Below are 12,279 nucleotides of genomic sequence, written 5' to 3'. Positions count from 1 at the left end.
TGAGAGACACTTAACGTCACCTTCAGCTGTGACAACAACATCCTTAACTCTGTAATTAAAGGCAAATGGATGTCGCAGAGGCAGGGAGTGGGGGGAAGGATGCTCTCCTGGGGTGTGTGGGTGGTGTGAAGGCATTTACTTCTGCAGACAAAGAGAGGCACTGCAAAGATTAGGCAACTGCTGTCTTAGAGGAGGCATGATTACTTTTACATAGCATATCAGAACTCCAAAAGGGAACCTAAAAGGCTACAGAAAACACGGGTATGGTCTGCCTTGAGACACAAGATTAAATAAGGGATTAACACTTGCTGTTTGCCAAAGCAGTGAGGCTCTGATGATTTCCTCAGAAATCCTCTCCATCTCCTCCTTAAATGTCCATCAAAGGATAGTGTTCAGGGACTGCAGTGGGTTCCTGTCCAAACTCAAAGATTAATAGTTCTGTTGTTTTGGTACTTGTTATCCAAAAGTAATTATTTTATCTTATGCATAAACCAAAACAGTACCCCTACTAATCACAGTTTTCCAAAGAAAAATACTGTTACACAGTAGAACAGTTTAATCAACTTGTTATCTAAAGAAGCAGGAAAATAATGGCAAGCATCTCACAACTGCCAAAACCAAATTCTTGGGCGGGAAGATATTATAAGGCCACACCATATTATAGATACATGTTTCTGTGATGGTGTGAGAGACTGGAAGCACTGCTGGCTCAACACCTTTCATGTGTGTGTGGAAGAGGCAGGTCAGGCCTTTCCCTTCTGAGGCAGTGCTCTACCCCATACACCCCTTGGGCCTTTATCCCTGCCCCACAGCAGCCACCGATCCCCGACACACTGGAGACAATGCTCCACACCTGCCCTGGAGCTCCCAGCCCAGCTCCTGAGTGACCAAATGACTAAGTCCCACCTGGGGAAAGGGCCCAGGAAGGCCAAGATGTATTTAAGGCCAAACATGAGACAAGAATGTCCTGACCTTCCTCCTCTTGGAATTTCTATGAGTTGAACGCTCCTGGAACCCAGGAGTCGGTAGCTATATTTGTTCTTTTCAGTATCTTTTCTCTCTTTCTTCTGATTCCTTCTTGTCAGAATTCTGAGTAACGTGAAATTGAATGGGCTTTGAGTTTGGTGAGTTGAATGGGTGAAACTAATACTTTGGCAAGTGGTTTATGTTGACTGAATGCTACTATAAACTTTTTGCCAAAATTATTTGGTTTTCTAGAGTTGCCAGTAATGTTTTCTTTGTTGATCTCTTGAGAATATCTTGTCAGTATTTCTCCCATGAATCTAACTCAAAATACATTAACAACTGTAAGCCTGGTTAAAAGTCTCATCAAGTGAGTTGTTTGGGGCCTTACAACTGAGGCAGAGTTAATTTTCTTCACAGTGGCTGGTATGGGGCTGGATTTGACTGAACAAAGTGATGACAATAGAGAAGTTTTTGTTATTGCTGAGCAGGGCTTGCACAAAGCAAAGGCCTTTTTCGCTTTGTTCTGGATTTGACTGAACAAAGTGATGACAATAGAGAAGTTTTTGTTATTGCTGAGCAGGGCTTGCACAAAGCAAAGGCCTTTTTCGCTTTGTTCTGGATTTGACTGAACAAAGTGATGACAATAGAGAAGTTTTTGTTATTGCTGAGCAGGGCTTGCACAAAGCAAAGGCCTTTTTCGCTCTTCCTTCTGCCATGCTGGCAAGGAAATTAGAAGTGCATGGGAGGCTGGAGGCAGACACAGCAAGGGACAAGTGACAATCTGACCAAAGGGATATTCCAGACATTATGGCATCATGTTCAGTAAATAAAGTGAGTGAAAGGAGGAAGGCAGGACACATTTGGAATGACAGATTTCATCTTTGCAAGCCACTATTACTTGTGATGGGGGTCTGCTCTAGTGGAGATGGCTGAACACCTACCTGCCCTTGGGAGGCAGTGAATTAATTCCTTATTTTGCTATGCTCACATGTGTGCCTTCTGCTTTCTCTATTAAACTGTCTTTATCTCAACCTATGAGTTTTCCAGCTTTTACCTTTCCAATTCTCTCCCCAAACGTGCTGGTGGAGCAGTGAGTGAGCAGGTGGTTGGGCTTGGCTGGGGTTAAAGCAAGACAGTTACTCAGAGAAGAAGTGATTTAATCAGTCACACACTAACTTCTCTGCATATTACAAGTAATTCTAAGATTCTGTGGCATTTGCCTCATCTGACTTCCAGTCTGAAGATGCATCTCACTAGAGCTGCAGGAAGGCAACACTGAATTGAATGAGAAACAAATAATTTACAACAGTTTTAGTAATCAGTGTTTGTTCTGGAATAAAATCTGCTTGAATAGGAATGCATTATTTTAAAAATGGAGAGAGATGTGTTACTAGTATAAATCTTTATTAAAGCTCAAAAATGCTCGGGGTTGAGAGGGTTGAAATACCTCAGAGTTAATGGAGTTATTTACAATGTCAATAATCTGCATTGCTGTCATGCTCCCCATCAATACATTAAGAAGCAGTCACAACAGAAAAGTAAGCTTGAATGTGACATGTTGTAAGTAGAAGGATGCCAAACCTCACTCTTAGCCAGGTTTAATAAATGACAGCCAGAGGAAAACTGCTTAATGGGGCACTTATTTGCATAGAAGTCTTTAACACTTCAGAGAAAATGCAAATCCCAAGGAATTTACAAAAGGAGTGTAAAATGCTTTCTGACCAACTGGAGTTTGACATCCTCTTCAAAGACTGTCACAGCAAACACTTAACATTAGAAAAGAAAAAAGATCATTAAAACTGAGTCTTCTAACATTTAAATAACCTAGGTTTCCCCTAGAAGTCCTCTACTTAAGAAAAATGAAAGCATTGAGGCTGTGCATGGATTATTGAAAGCTCAAAGAACTCCAAGTGCCTAGTGGATATCCTCTACAGCAGATTATCTATAGTAAATATTTTACTGGATATTTTTAGGTGGTGAAGTAACTGCTTCATATTCTGGGCTTGCCTATAAAATAGGCAATAGGGACAGATGCAACAAAATATTGGAAGTAGTAAAACATAACAATTCTTCACACTCCTTGGTAACTAAATCATCAGATTTAGTCATCAGATGAAATTAGCAAATGGCAAAGTCACAGCAAACAAATGGATGTCTTTATTTAGGAACTGCATTGTTAAACCAGAGACTCTCATGATAGTGTGCAGCTGCTCCCGGCCAGCGTTGGAGACAGCAATGCTGAACTAGAGATACCCTAGTTTGCATCCTGTATCTAAATAAATCAGTATGGGATGAAAAAAATTAGGACAAACAGTAATGAAATTATAGAACTGCTTCAATACCAGTTACCTGTTAGCTCTAGTCCCAAGTCACACAAGTTACAGTGCCAGCATCAATTATTCAGATAAAGTTAGAAATCCCCATCTTTTGCATGTATTGAAAATTTGTAATTCACTCTCATAGATTTTGCTACTTGATTTTTCACAATATTATTTTATATCTAGGCCATATTAATGGAAATATATTTATCTACTGGTTTTCTAACACATTTTAGTTTCTTTTTGTTCTTTAAAACTAAGGGTAATCTTTGACCATTTGTTTCCAGATTTTCTTTTCCATTATTTCAATTCATGGAGCCATCTTATCTTTTCAAATGTCAAAGAATAAGTTCAAAATCAATAATCAGACAGCTTTTCTCAAGATAAAGGGAAAGGAACCTCTGTAATAATTGTTCACTGCATTAAATCTCTTTTTGCTCTGTGGTAATTTAACAGATGCAATACCTTTAAATACATAATTAGAAGAAAACTTGTGGAAATTAATTTATTATTTTTCATTTCTGCTTTTCAAAAATTGTCCTTCCCCCTTCATTTTATGTGGCACTTCTTTTCACTCTTTTTCTGCAGGCTCTCTTTAAAAACTACAATGCAGAGCTTTAAGTTCTGCCATTTAAACACTTTTTTTCTCATGTTTATGCTTCCTTTTCTGGGGTAGGAAAACAGAACCACAACTTCTGCAACTATCAGAATGTACTCACAGTCTTCATGATGAGTTAAAAGTTTTTATTTCATCATCACTAGCTTTCAGATCACCTTGATTAACTTCTCCTTTCTAAAGTCACCTTCTCCAAAGTTGACAGTAAATTTTCAAAATAGTAAGAATTCACATGCAGGTCTTTTGAAAAGGACTTTGAGCTTACTCAGTGAGGTTTTATTATTGAGGTTTAAGGACACCATTATGTACAACAGTCCTCTGTGTTCCCTCCAACAAATCTGAAAAAAATTCAAAGTATTGTGAGTGAGGATTAGTATCCAAAAGTAAATTATTTTTATTAAACAGAAATTTCACTTCTGCCTACCTTAAGAAGCTTTAGCAGTTCAAAATGTGAAATAAACTCCTATTTCTGTTTCAATGGCTAGTACTGCTTTCTGTCCCCTATGGACAGCATTAATTCATTTTCCTCTTCCTCATCAGAAACTGAGAGACATGACAATTTTTTCCCCGTCTTTTATAACCAGGTAGACTTTTATTATTTAAACTTTTGAAAGTGCTGCCCGTAATAATGGTAGTTGCAACTGTACAGTGACTGAAGAAAAAAATAAACAAATCACTTTTCAGTGAAGAAATTAATACTAACTGAAACAGGACCCTAGAAGCAGTAATGCTTAAATGCACTCTTTCAAGAAATGATCCACTTCCTGACAGAGTTGTACCACTTCCGTTAAGAGAATTATTAGACTTGGATGCTTAGCATTACTTCTCCTTTCATGGTAAAAACATTAAGTGGTTTTAGAGAGATAAAACTGTTGCCCAGAGCAGTTTCATAAAAAATACTTTTAACAGCAAATATACCTACCCAGTCTACTTTTCTGACAGTTATCAAGCACAGTGTTCAATTAAAGGTTCAGATTAAACAAAAGATAAAAATCACAGAGCAGATATGCAAACTAAAAACTAGAACTAAAACTAAACAAAAATTTCTCACAAAAGCCGTTTCATGTCATGTTTGTCTTTCACAGTGAGTCCTTCCCTAAATTCATTTTGTGGTTTCCAAAATTTAATCCTTTTTTTCTTCTGCTGTGCAAATGTTCTCCATGGAGTGATTAAGGGGAACATTTTGTATCATCTAGCTTTCCAAAATTTGTCCTTTGAAAATAACACCTATTTCTGTAACAATTCAATGACCGTAAGAAAGCACCAAACACCTTCAACTTTAGCTCTATAGAAACTACAATTTCCATAAGTAGCTCCCCTTCAGAAACAAAGTAAATCAAATACCAAAAAACTGTGAGGCCCCGGCACCCTGGAAATATCCAGCTCTAGCACTCATGTTCTTCTTTTTCTCTCTCATTTCCTCTCAGACGTCTGTACACTGAGCATTTCAATTTCACCTCAGCCCTGAAACCAGCTTGGCACACCACCTCTTTTAGAACCAAAAAGAAAATGTTGTGACACGTTTTCTTTAATGAAGTTCAATAATATCTTTCCATGTGGGAATTTCCCACAGCATTTTATTCCTCCCTCCTTTCACAATTAGGAATGGCAAGTAAATACACATATTTTTGAACAGTTGTGTTGTGGGGTAGAGAAGGGACATCTATCTTTAGAATGGTGTTACTCCATATTACCAAACTTGCAGCACATGCTCAGCCCAGACACTGAACTGTTGGCTGACTGACCTGTCGGGTTGTCATATGAATATGAAAATGCTGCTTAAAAAAACCAAACCATTGACACTATGGAGCATGAGTAGCTCTGCACTGCCCCATAGCTTTTTATCATTTAAACATCAAATATTTTTCCTTTTATACCAGAGGGGTAATTTATGGTATGCACATCATACAAACAGTAGATTTTTTTCAGTGTTGCAGCATACACACAAATGTATTTAAATGCAAGCAAAAGCACAGTTTACATACCAACAGTGGTTTTACTTCTCCAAACTAACAAGATATCTCTTACAGACCAGTCTGTGCTCCCTCTGGGTCTAAGCCCATCACTCTTCCTGGACTTTTTCATGCCGCCTTGGCTGCAGGCTTGAGCCAAATTTCCTCCCTCATCTGACTCTGTGACAGTCTGTGCAGTGATTTAAACAGGACAAAGGCCCAATCAGTGCTGGCACCTGACTATCCATACTTCTGACTGCTGGCGTGCTTCCAGGAATGGTTGGGTCCCTGGCCAGTATTCTTCCAGGCAATGTCTTTGCACATCCAAGCTGGAGGCTAGCATAGCTCAGTAATGGTATGCTGTCTCGACAAATCCAGGAGGCAGTGCAAAAAAAGGCCACTGTTTTGAAGGGGAAAGAATTTAGCTGCACCATGCTATGTCATGCCACTTCCCTGACACCTACAAATGAGTCCTAAATCAGTTTTATTTTGTGGTACAGATGTAGCCTGTATATTTCCACTTCTCTGTAATTCCAATCTAACCTTAAGGCTGACAGACCTCTGTCCTTTAACAGCCACCCACAAAGCCACATGATACTGCTGTATGATGGAGGCAACGTCACCAGCCCACTACGCCTGGACCATTCTGCTGAAGGCAGGTCTACTCTCATGTCAAGTACACCACCAAGTCCAACCCTCCACTCACTGCTCCCAAAGTTCAGCTGAAAGGAAAACTTCAGCACAGTCTTGTACTCATGAACTACTGACAGGAGGTATAGGATTTCAGGCAAGTATAGCTCTTTTCTGTGTCAAAAGGTGGGATTCTTTCCAAGCATTCAGCAGGGCTGCTTTGCTGTTTCTGGACATGACGCAAGAATCGCACTGCAAAAACATTTTAACACTGGAGAAACTGTTATATAAAAAAAAATTTTTTTAAATGGAATGACCATGTTTCAAGTACATCAGGGGATCCCTCAGTGATAATGAAGAACTTTCAGTTCATGCAGTAGTACTTTGCAAGGCCACTCACACCTTAAACTGAAATATAGACAATAATCACTGTGTTTTATTATATGCATCATCAGCATGGATCAGTATTCTTGGTCTGGTATTTTAGGGTTATTGCCTCATTTTTTAAAGCTGTTTTACCTGAAATTTGAAAGGAGAAATTTTAAGCCTGGGGCAAATATGCAGATACAGCCTGTCAAGCTTTGAACATATGAAACCAAGACTATTAACAACTACTGGACTCAATGCCAGCACCCCTCACACTGAGTGCTGGTAAGTGGAGTCAGATTTCAGCTTCTCTCCTCTGAGGCTGCCAGGGACAGTTAGTCCAAGTGTAGGCTAGTAGAGCCACTGGATGAAATACAGCACCAGGCTCTTTAAAATCTAGTAAATGGACATGGAATAATCAGAAGTGGTTGTTATGCCTTGTAATGAATAAGTAAATCTCACAGTCCCCACCAGATGTACACAGGAGCCATCAGTTACAAAGATGCAAAAACTTATTAATTTAATAATGAGTTGATTAATAAATAATTTATTCAGTTTAGTATTTCCATTTTCCCTTTTATTGTTTAATATTATACTTTCAATATAATATTTACTTTCTCTGCAATAGTGATGCTTCCAAAAACAAGCGACAAAAGTTAGGGAATCAAGTATTTTCCAGTTTAAAAACATCTCCCATGTTCAGACTTTCTACAGTCTTGATATAATACTGGTGGAAAGGCAGTAACTGGATGGACATTTTTGGAGGAGTTATGCATGTACCATACAGCACAGGGAGATACCTCAACAGAACAGCTGCACTGCTTGGTGGAAAGTGTTTCAAAAGGTTTACCAAAAATACTATGAAATCCTCAGGTAGTAGTATTATTAATTTCTGGGAAGACAACTGCAAAGGCACCCTAAACCTGAGGTCTGGTATATAAACAATTACGAAGCAGAAATTCTCACCAACTTTAAATAGCCAAACTCAATCTCTCCAGGGGAAACTGTAGAAATGTATACAGGTACATGCCTTTTTTACATATATGTGCATAAACACACAAATATTTAATACTGGAATGCGAATAATGGGTTAACATAAGACATTTTATTTCATTGATCTTTGATATAACTTAATTAGACTCTGTAAACACTACTGCGAGACATGGCATTGTGAATTCGCAACTTGTGTGTAAGGATAGAAGCCGTGACATGCAAGAGCAACAAGTCAGAAATTACAGTAAATAAGAAACAGAGAGAAAAGTCGTTTGAGTTATCTGTTGCAAGGAAATACCAGATTGCCTCTAAAACGTAACAGACTGAGCGGCTTAACTGGGATGAACAGATCCGCAGTGTTTTGAACCGTATTTCCCCCAACAACGCTATCAAAGCCCTCTGCGAGGACAGTGACTCCCTCGCAGCTGAAGGCACCAGATGAACGCGCCCCAAGGCAAGGCACGGTGAACCGGACACATGGATGTACGTCCCCAGCAACCTCGCCCACTCCCACCTTACGACAAGCAAGGCCTTGTCAGGCACCTCCTGAGCTGCGATAACCCTGCAGGCCGTGCGCCTTTCCACCGATCACCAAGGCTGGTTTCACTTCAGTACATGCGGCCTCTTCGACCTCCCAAGAGGCCACAACGTTCGCCACGTCCACGGCCCCGGCCAAGGGGAAGGCGGCACCAGGCGGGGCCTCTGCGTGCACCGGGGGCCGCGCCACACGCGCCCCCGTGTTGTGGGGCCCCTGAGCCCGGTGACCCGAGCGCGCCGCGGGCTGCAGGCGGGCCTATCCATGTGTGTGCCGCAACTCGCCGCCGCCGCGAGTCCGCACGCACCGCCCGCGCCTCCCGCTCGGGGAGGCAGGGATTCAGCGGGCGGCGGCCGGGGTCCTGCGGGAATCCCCCCGTCCCCCGCTGTGCCTCGCTGCTCCCTGCCCCGCCGCATCCCCCCGCGGGCATACCCCGCTTCCCATCTCGCTGCCGCATCCCCCCGCGCTGGGCTGGAGTCCAGCTCCCCCCTGGCCGCCACTGCGAGTGGGTCAGCCCACGGCCGCTCCCCCCTTCAAGTACGATGGAACGAGCCCGTAACGCGAGGAAAGGCACCATGGCCCCTCCCTCAGGTTATTGCCAGCTCCAGGGGTCAATCAGCGCCTTCCCTTACCTCTCGGCAGCCCAGCCCCCGCCCTCCCGAGGGGGTCGGGGGTCAGCGGGAGAGGCGGGCGGGAATGTTTACAAACAAGATCGGGGAGTAGAGGGGCCGGGGGGAAGACGAGGGGCGGAGCCGGCGGTTGGCGCAGCCGCCGAGCCAATGGGGGCGCGCGGCGCTCGGCGGAAGGGCGGGGGCGGCGCGCGGGGAACGTTCTCTGCCCGACGGCCGCCGGGGCTCGCGGGCGCGCGCGGCCAATGAGCGCCCGGCCCAGGGAGGGAGGGGGCGCGCGCTCCTGAGTAGGAGCCGCTCCCCGCGGCGCTCCCACCTCCTCCCCCCGTGCCGTTCAGCCTATCCCGGCCGCGCTCGGCTCCGCTCCGCTCCCCGCTGTCGGGCGGGGAGGGCGGCCGGAGCCCGGGGGAGGGGAGGCGCAAGGACATGGGCTGGTTCTGAACGCTTGGGGAGGGAAGCCGTTGTGCGTGTGCCTCCTAAATTTTAATAACTGTTTTTTGTTGGGTGGTGTAGGTTTGGGGTTTTCTCCCCTCACCTCCGCCCCCCCCTCCCACCCCGTCTTCCAATAAGGCGAAGGGGAGAGCGGCAGACCCCAGCGCGCCCGCATGGCCCCTCTGCCCCGGAGCGCCCCTGGAAAATAGAACCCGTCTCGGGCCAGGTGACATCCCCCCGTCGCCGCGCTCACACTCAGGGAGCGGCAGGGGCGGGGGAGCCGCCCGTGAGGACATGGAGGGACCCTCGGGGGAAGCGGAGCTGCCGCTCCTCACGGTGAAGCACGAGCTGAGGAACGGTGAGCGGGCGGGCCCAGGGGTCGCGCGGGGGCGGAGGGGCACGGGCGGCACGGGCTGAGGGAAACACGGCTGAGCAGGGAGCGCCGAGAGTTGGTGGGACCGGTAGGGAAATCTCAGTGGCGGGGGAAAAAAGAGGATGAGCTGGAATATAAGGGCAGGAGCGCGCACGATGGGGGCAGGGAGGGGGCCTTCTCTTATTTTTGAAAAAAGTAGTTGACTTCGACTTCTGCTCCATGCCTGGCTTCCCTGTCCCACTTCCTGGTGGTATTTGACGCTTTTGAAGGAGATAAAGGATAGCCACGCTCTCTTATAAACATTATTTTTTGTAAGTTGTGTGTTTGATAGACTTCTGTGGCTGTGTTGGGGGGCCCGGTTTGTTCCAGTCCTAAATGAAGTCGTTTTATGTGACAGCTTTTCTCTGACCTCGGTGAAATGCCGGAATTGTAGGGAGGGGAATATGCCAACACGTAACCACGGAGTTATCTGGGTTTTCAGTCTATGAATCTTCTTGTAGCTCGGTAGTTACTTGACGACCCTCTGAAAAAGTAGTTCAACATGTGAAATATGTATGACCTTTAAAGATACAACAGAAATCCTCCGTTGTAGGTTGTTGTGTTGGGGAACAGCTTCATTTCTTTTTAGGAGGGATTCTCTGCTTCTCAGAAGTTTCCAGGCAACTTGGACACTGCAGTAAATCTAAATTTTAACGTCAGTTTAGAAGAGCGTGTAAAACATAATCAGAATGTATATTCTCTGTATTGATTAACAATGAATGTGCTGTTAACCCGTGTCCTTCATTTCTTTTCTGTCATCATCTTTTTCTCCATGATGAAGTGAGAGTAAGCATATGATGCCGTTCACTGCAAAAGTTTGGGAGGGCTGCTCGCCGGGTTAACGTAGTTGACATTCTCGAGTGGGCCGATGCGAAAGGCAGGTGGTGGTGCTGGGTCTCCTCGGTGGCGTTCTGCCTCCTGTCCCGCTGTCCCTCGGCCCTGGGGTTGGGGGAGCTGCCCCAGAGGAACACGGCTGACACTGCTGCTTGGCGGGGGGAGGAGGAGGAGGAGGGGGGAAGGAAAAAAAAAAAAGGCGGTCTCTTGGTAGCTACAGAAATCGAAGGGACTGTAGTTTCCTTCTTTCAAGAAGCAAAGGAGCTGCTGGAAAACATAGTTGTCTTAATAGGTGTTGCTACATTTAAGTATGGAAGAAGAAGAGGTAAGGGGAAAGGAAATGGGACACGTTTATTCTATATATTGACATAACAAAAGATACATAACTATGTATCTTTTTTTCTATATTTCTTTTATAAAGTTTGAGAACACATAATTAAAGATAGTTTGAGGAATAAACAATGTAGCATAATAAGCAACTTTGATTTTAATCCTGATCATATATATAGCTGTATGAAGTACCGATTCTCACTTTTATTTTAAAAATTCTCAACCTTGTTTGTCTTTTAAGCTTCTGAAATTCAATTTAGTAGGAATAAGTTGCTTCTCCCCTCCTTGTTCTCTTCTCCATATTCAGTGTTTAGAAAACTCTGCTTAGTGAAAAATGCTTTCTAGCAATGACTTGTCTATTTCTGGAGCGCTAGGGTGGAGGAGGGAGCCGCTCTGTCATGTACTCCTGGGAGACTCCTACTCCTGAAGGTGTCAATAGTGTCATTGCTATGCAAGACGCATGGAGATAGTGTTTCAGGACTTCTCTATACAATGCACAGAGATACAATAATTTGAGGAGAAAAGTTGCAGTCAGCTTCTATTGATACAGAAATATATAAAGGTGTAGGATACTTTAGATGTTCAAAGGCTTTTTTGTACTGGGTCTGGTTGTGTGGATGCTTAGCGGCTGACTAGGGTCAACCCACCACATCTTTAAAGCATATGCAGCATGCTTATTTAATTTTGCTTCATTTTGGGAAAGAGAGTGAGAGGACAGGCAAGAACTAGAATTTAGAGCAAGCGGATCTTTGTCGTTCCTAAATATGTTCTGTATAATGAATATCCTTTATTATGCAATTTGTTTAGATTCCAGTGTTTCCTTCATCTCTGTGTTCTTTCTTTGATGCTGCTAGCTCTGTGACTAATTTAATAATTTAGAATTACAGATTGAAGGTAGCTGTCAGTTGGCAGATGAAAAAGAGGTTAGACTCCAGAGTGCTTTGAAAGAATTTACTATTGTAGTAGAAATAGTGGCTTCTTTGAGAAAGGAGTATCTTTTCATATTTTGGAAGCTGTTACTTGAAACTCATGGTAACAAGCTGACTAATTCAAATCAACTGAATGCAGGTAAACCCACAGTTGCACTTTGCATTTGCAATTACTTGGTCTTGGGATTGCTGTAAAAGTATTAAATGAGTTAGGGACAGGCATTTATTATGGTCAAGTGAGTAAGTGAACATAGTTTAGAATTTGAGTTTAAGATGAAATGAGGATCTAAAGAATGAAAAAGATGATTGTTAGCTCCAAGCAAGTATGGAGGCATAG

At 43.5% G+C, this 12,279-nt stretch overlaps 2 protein-coding genes across 16 annotated transcripts in view; one reads left to right on the top strand and one right to left on the bottom strand.

Annotated features, from left to right (window-relative positions):
* Positions 1-9,148, bottom strand: part of DGLUCY (D-glutamate cyclase) — a 64,851-nt gene extending 55,703 nt beyond the window's left edge. For 7 of the 14 annotated variants that reach the window (XR_009487005.1, XR_009487008.1, XR_009487007.1 and 4 more), the window contains exon 1: positions 8,356-8,595. The gene's annotated coding sequence lies outside the window, so the exon portion shown is untranslated. Of the gene's footprint in view, positions 1-4,003; positions 4,139-8,355; positions 8,596-9,008 lie in introns of those variants that run through there. The other 7 variants (XM_059850153.1, XM_059850157.1, XM_059850155.1 and 4 more) reach the window with 5 other exon arrangements.
* Positions 9,149-9,304: 156 nt separating this feature from the next.
* RPS6KA5 (ribosomal protein S6 kinase A5) overlaps positions 9,305-12,279 on the top strand; it is a 71,560-nt gene continuing 68,585 nt past the window's right edge. Inside the window, exon 1 of one of the 2 annotated variants that reach the window (XM_059850144.1) lies at positions 9,305-9,795. In XM_059850144.1, the coding sequence (XP_059706127.1) occupies positions 9,732-9,795 (64 nt within the window). In that variant the 5' untranslated portion in view covers positions 9,305-9,731. The remainder of the gene's footprint in view (positions 9,796-12,279) is intronic. The other variant, XM_059850146.1, reaches the window with a different exon arrangement.

This window comes from Haemorhous mexicanus, chromosome 6 (genome assembly GCF_027477595.1).
Source record: "Haemorhous mexicanus isolate bHaeMex1 chromosome 6, bHaeMex1.pri, whole genome shotgun sequence".
In the NCBI taxonomy this organism is placed as follows: domain Eukaryota; kingdom Metazoa; phylum Chordata; class Aves; order Passeriformes; family Fringillidae; genus Haemorhous; species Haemorhous mexicanus.
This window is presented reverse-complemented; position numbering and strand designations above follow the sequence as displayed.